The sequence below is a fragment of the Oryza sativa genome, chromosome 1, assembly GCF_034140825.1.
Source record: "Oryza sativa Japonica Group chromosome 1, ASM3414082v1".
NCBI lineage: Eukaryota > Viridiplantae > Streptophyta > Magnoliopsida > Poales > Poaceae > Oryza > Oryza sativa.
The window spans coordinates 41045971-41052548 of record NC_089035.1 but is presented as its reverse complement, the minus strand read 5'-3'; the positions used below and the strand labels follow the sequence as shown (position 1 = coordinate 41052548).

Sequence of the window (6578 nt, the reverse complement as noted above, 5' to 3'; positions counted from 1 at the left end):
CTGTAGCTGCCAGAAACTCTTCTAAACAGTCTAGATTTTCACTTAGATTTTAAAAAATCGTAATTATAATTGTAAAATCTAGAAAATAAACCAGAAGCTAAAAACTAAACTAAGTTTCTTAGTTTCTCATAATCTTAAAACTCCCCCACGAGAGTCTAAAGTGGTGTGGTGAGGTGAGGTGGAGTGAGATTAGCAAGAGAGAGAGGAGCTCATGATCAAGGCAAAAGCGTGGGCCCCACAAGCAAGAGACAGATAAGAGAAGAGAAGAGAAGAGGAGGGGAGAGAGAGAGAGAGAGCCACTTGCGTGCTGGCCTCTCTCACTGTTGTGATTGGTGCCACCTCCTCCTCCTCTGCCTCTCTCCTCTCCTCTTCTCCCCCAATCCCTCCTCCTCCTCCACCATCGCTGCTGCTCTGCTGCTACTACTCTCTTCCTCCTCCTCCGCTATCTACTGCTCCCTCCTCTCTTGTTTTTCTTTTCTCTCCTCCTTTTCCACCCACCGCACCACCTCGCTCGCTTTCCTCCTCTCGATCGATCTCCTCCAATCCCGCAGAGTCAAAGATTTGCTCCAAGAACGGCGGATGACAAGGCTTCCGGGGATGTAGCTTCTTGCGGCGGCGGATGGATGAGATGAGCTGCGGCGGCGGAGGTGGTGGAGCGAGGTGGAAGAGGGCGCGGGTGGCGGGGATGGGCGAGGGGAAGGCGGGAGGAGGTGGTGGCGCGGCGTTCTTGGGGCTGGAGAGGGTGGGGATGGTGGTGCGGATGCTGCCGGTGCCGGAGAAGGTGTCGGCGAGGGCGCGGGTGGTGAGGGGGAGCCTGGTGGCGCACTTCCGGGGGTGGAGGGTGGTGCGGGAGACGTGGTGGTGGGTGCTGCTGCTGTGGATCCTCGCCGGCTCCCTCGGCTCCTTCTACCTCTTCCTCTTCATGAACGCCCAGTCCCTCGACAAGCGCCGCGACTCCCTCGCCAGCATGTGCGACGAGCGCGCCCGCATGCTCCAGGACCAGTTCAACGTCAGCATGAACCACCTCCAGGCCCTCGCCATCCTCGTCTCCACCTTCCACCACTCCAAGACCCCCTCCGCCATCGACCAGGTATAGTCATTCATTTCCACAAACACCTTGCCTGCATGCCATGCCATACCTTCTGATGATGGGGAATTCAGATGACGTTCGCGAGGTACGCGGAGAGGACGGCGTTCGAGCGGCCGCTGACGAGCGGGGTGGCGTACGCGGTGCGGGTGACGCACGGCGAGCGGGAGCAGTTCGAGCGGCAGCAAGGGTGGGCGATCAAGAAGATGTACTCCTCCTCCAACAAGAAGCAGTCGTCGCCGGGGCCCGGGCCCGGCGACGCCGCCGTCGCGGAGATCCGGGAGCCCGCCGAGGAGTACGCCCCGGTCATCTTCGCCCAGGACGCCTACAAGCACGTCATCTCCTTCGACATGCTCTCCGGGAATGTGAGGATTTTCACCTCCATCTTTCTTTTTTCCCCCTCTTCTTCTTCTCTCATCGCCAAAAAAAAAATCGGAAAAAGAAAAAATCTTCTTCTTTCTTTTCCCCTGTCGCTTGATCTTTTTATCCTTAGGCCCGTAAAAAAGCTGCAAACTTTGGTGTGCTCCATGTGGTTTCTTGCCGGTGTTCTCACCTCACCGTGGTTTTTTTTATTTTCCTTTTACTTCAGAAAAGTCTTGATTTGGAATTACTGTCGCATCGCGGTGATGTTCTTCTGTAACTTGTGCTGCTGCTTTGGGTTATCATCATCTAAAGGAAGAGCGTCTCTCTCTCTGTGCATTTTGGTTTTTTTATTACAGGAGGATCGGGATAACATATTACGGGCTAGGAAATCTGGCAAGGGTGTCCTGACTGCTCCTTTCAAGCTACTGAATAATCGCCTCGGAGTGATCTTGACGTACACTGTTTATAAGTATGAGCTCCCTGCATATGCCAGGCCACATGAACGCATCCAAGCCGCGATTGGGTAAGGTTTTTAAGTGAGGCCGTGATAGCTGCTATTTCAATGAGAATCATAAACTGATCCCTCCTTTTTGTTCTTTCATGTGCAAACAGCTATTTGGGCGGCATATTTGACATACAAGCACTCGTCGAGAAGTTGCTCAAACAACTCGCGAGCCAGGAATCCATCATGGTGAATGTGTATGATACGACCAACGAGAGCCCGATCAGTATGTACGGTGATGATACTGGGAGTGGCATGTGCCATGTCAGCGTGCTCAACTTTGGTGATCCGTCGAGAAAGCATGAGATGCATTGCAGGTGATTGATTTGTTGCTCCCCCCTTTTATGCGCCCTAATATCGGAAAGTATCCAAACATAATGTTCATGTGATACGTGCGTTGAACTCATCGTGCATGTGATCTGTTTTATCTTTTATCAGGTTTGAAAAAAAGCCACCATGGCCATGGCTGGCAATAACGTCATCGTTTGGAACTCTTGTGATTGCTTTACTGACTGGTCACATATTTCAAGCTACTGTCCATCGGATTGCTAAAGTTGAAGATGATTTCCACAAGATGAGCGAACTCAAGAAGCGTGCAGAAGATGCAGACGTCGCAAAGTCACAGGTTTTTAGTCTTACATCTCACTTCCTTCTGCTTGCACACATCCTTCTGAGTTAGGATAGACATCTCACTTCATACGTTCTTTTCCGCTTGCAGTTCTTGGCTACTGTTTCACATGAGATCAGAACTCCAATGAATGGTGTTCTAGGTTAGTCCACTGCCTTCGTTTCAAAATAATTGTTGTTTTAGGCTTTGGCATCAACTCTAACTTACTTCTATGAGCATTAATATTTTGGTTTCGCCTTGATGACGGATGTAATTACTTCTATGTGTATTAATTGTCGAGGCTTCTTTTACCAGAATAATCCTAAAATAACATATACTTTTAAATTTTGAAATGGAGGTACTAAAGCATCTTACTAATTGTTATTTTGAGTGCATGGATTCGAATGACTCCCTTCCTTTTCAGGGATGCTCCAAATGCTCATGGATACTGATTTGGACACGACGCAGCAGGACTATGTTAGAACTGCCCAAGCTAGTGGAAAAGCTTTGGTCTCTCTCATCAATGAGGTTCTTGATCAGGCAAAGATTGAGTCTGGTAAACTTGAGCTCGAGACGGTGCCCTTTGATCTTAGAACAGTTTGTGACGACATTTTATCTCTGTTTTGTGGGAAAGCTCAGGAGAAAGGACTGGAGGTAATTAAGAGTATAGTTATGCAGTGCAGTTTGGTTGATTTTTTTTTACAACTCACTAACTTTGTCTCTGCTATTGTTTGTTTTTCCACTGTGATGCTCTACTGGAGCAGTTAGCAGTGTATGTCTCGGATCAAGTTCCACAGATACTTATTGGCGATCCTGGCAGGATAAGACAAATCATTACGAATCTTGTCGGGAACTCCATAAAGGTAAGAAAATCGGTACAATGGACAGCACAAATGGATCTCTTCTATGCATTTGTTTGTTGTCTGACAGCATTTTCTTTCTTTAAAACAGTTCACAGAGAGAGGGCATATATACCTGACAGTTCATGTAGTTGAAGAGGTCATGAGTTGTTTGGAGGTAGAGACAGGAATTCAGAACACAAACACTTTAAGTGGCTATCCAGTAGCCAACAGAAGATGTAGCTGGGAGAGCATTCGGCTTTTCAACAGAGAATTACACTCATCTGAGAAGTCTTTTGCGCCCATCGCATCTGATTCAATAAGCTTGGTTATATCTGTTGAAGATACTGGCGTCGGCATCCCATTTGAAGCCCAATCCCGTGTGTTCACCCCTTTCATGCAGGTAGGTCCATCCATTGCCCGCATCCATGGGGGCACTGGCATTGGATTAAGCATCAGCAAGTGCTTGGTTGGTCTCATGAAGGGAGAAATCGGTTTTGCAAGTAAGCCCCATGTTGGTTCTACTTTCACCTTCACCGCGGTGCTTATGAGGGCACACTGCAAAGGAAATGACATCAAATCATCAGAATTTAAAGGGATCAATGCATTGGTTGTTGATCATAGGCCAGTCCGTGCAAAGGTTACCAAGTATCACTTGCAAAGACTTGGAGTTAAGACCGAACTGACAGCTGAGCTAAATCAGTTCATTTCTAAATTAAACTCTGGATCACTGACTGCAAAGCTAGTGCTAATAGACAAGGAAACCTGGCTTAAGGAATCCCATTGCACGCCTCTTCTGGTTAACAAATTGAGGAATAATGACAAGCCAGACTCTCCTAAGTTATTTCTTTTGGGGAGCTCTGCAAGTTCTCCCAAGGGCGGTTCAGATACATCCAGGGAACATAACTTGAATGTAATAATGAAGCCGCTTCGTGCAAGCATGCTTCAGGTCTCACTACGACGAGCACTAGGTGGGGTCGATAAGGTGCACTGCAGGAATGGAGTAGTTGGCAATTCAACATTGGGCAGCCTTCTTCACAAGAAGCAAATCATTGTTGTCGACGACAATATCGTTAACCTGAAGGTGGCTGCTGGTGCTCTTAAGAAGTATGGTGCCGAAGTTACTTGTGCAGACAGCGGGAAAAAAGCAATCACATTGCTAAAACCCCCGCACAATTTTGATGCTTGTTTCATGGACATACAGATGCCAGAAATGGATGGGTAAGTCTTTTCTGACACTGCTTGTGTTTTGCAGTATTGTTTATACTAATTTGGCATTTCTCTTGTGCACGTATGTATCATCTAATGGTTACCTTTTTTCAGGTTTGAAGCCACTAGAAGGATTAGAGTGATGGAAAGAGATCTAAATGAGCGAATAGAACGCGGAGAGGCGCCACCAGAATGTGCTAGTATTCAGAGGTGGCGAACTCCTATATTGGCGATGACGGCAGATGTTATACAGGCAACACACGAGGAGTGCCTGAAAAGCGAAATGGATGGCTATGTCTCCAAGCCATTTGAAGGGGAGCAGCTGTACAGCGAAGTAGCGCGGTTTTTCCAAAATCATGACCAAGTTGAATAGGAAGGTTTATATGGAATGTAAATTGGTGGAGGATGTTGCCACGCACCGATCACATGCCATGGCACAGAATTTTGTCCAAGATGCTGTGTTCCCAAGAGTAAGCTCTTCTCTGATTACTTATGTTTACCACATCTATCTGTTCTCTTCATGGAAATACTAAATTTGTCTCTAATATCTGATTTTGCTTGGTTCACTTGGCGGTAAAATAAAAATAAGGTGGCAACAACTGTTGGTCCATATCTTGTATACTCTGTTCATTCAGTTTCTAGGCATCTGCTAGATAGGAGGGCATGAAATACGAAAATCTGTCCAAGTTGGATTTATTTGAGATATAAAACTGTCTTTAGGTGCATCATTAGGACACAATTCGATGCTATTCATTTAAGGCACACAACAATTCTCCTCGCCAATTAAAGAAGGGACAATAGTGCTGCTAGACCATTGCTAAGGCCTAGAAAGCTTAAATTTATCTTAGCCACCCTCTTTTTGCTGAAGTTTGTTGGTAGTGGTTCTAAAGAAGTATGATGCTTTCTTAAAGCAAACTCTGATGTTGAGATCTTTAAGATCATTATTATAACTTAATGGGATCGTCCAGGACTAATTCTATGATTTTTCCTTATTATTCAGGAATGAAGCACAAAAGGTGTCGAGATGGAACCGCCCATGTTCTGATCTGTAGTACACCATCTGACCTAGAGGCAAAATTAACTGCGCAATTACATGAGAACAAGATACATGTGCAGCAAAGGTACTCAAACAATTTCTTGAAGTCAAGGCGTGTGAAAATGGCAGCTGCATATTCACTAACTGCAGAAGAAGCAGAAGTCGTTCTCGTAGATGCCCTCTGCCTTTGTAATATAAACGTAGGGAGAGAAAATTTTTCCTGTCTTCTTTTTTTTTCCTCGGGAATTTTACGGTGTACATATTAGGTGTTGGTGATATGTGCAGGCAATTCCTTGGTATATTTGGATGTGTTTTTTTTTTCTGCAAGGTTTGTGGAAGCTGTAAATGACACAATTCAAAGGTGAAGCCTTTGGTTTCTTCCATTGACATTTTTGACAAGAATATTGATGCCGTCGGCTCTCGGCTGTTCTTTTGCATGTCCTTATCGCCCTGAAGTTTCTAATTAACTTTCTCCTAATCTCTTATGTAACACCTATCATTATTCCACTGAATGCTGCCTGATGTTCTGGTTTTTTGTGATGTCTTTGTCTGATGAAATGGTTCTTGATGATGTAGTGGATTTGTTTTAATATGTGGCCCGGAGCATTGCGTTGGTACCTAACTGCTGCATTATGTTTTATCATCTCCAAATTGTCCAAAAGTGACGCACTTTCTTGGGGCTAAACTAATGCTAGTGGTTGCAATGGTCTAATCTTTGTTTCTGCCTTGGCATTTCAGTCGTTTTGTGCTTGTCCAGTGCTTACACCATTGGTTCACACCTGCCTAATTTGTTTATGATCCTATGGACAATTACTTATGGCATCCATTTTGTTGTATCCAATGCAATTGGAAGAACCAAATGGATCATCAGAGGCTGAAATAAGCTGCTGGATTGGTACTGCTTTAATTAATGAGGCTACAGGACTACATCAGCA

The 6578-nt window shown here is 45.5% G+C and overlaps 1 protein-coding gene across 1 annotated transcript; it reads left to right on the top strand.

Annotated features, from left to right (window-relative positions):
* Positions 1-285: 285 nt before the first annotated feature.
* Positions 286-6182, top strand: LOC9271913 (probable histidine kinase 3). The gene is made up of 11 exons (NM_001424580.1): positions 286-1090; positions 1162-1452; positions 1807-1973; positions 2063-2269; positions 2391-2577; positions 2671-2722; positions 2984-3213; positions 3324-3422; positions 3511-4619; positions 4722-5077; positions 5608-6182. Exons 1-10 carry the CDS (start codon positions 620-622, stop codon positions 4978-4980), a joined length of 3072 nt encoding a protein of 1023 aa, NP_001411509.1. The 5' UTR covers positions 286-619; the 3' UTR covers positions 4981-5077; positions 5608-6182.
* Positions 6183-6578: the final 396 nt, after the last annotated feature.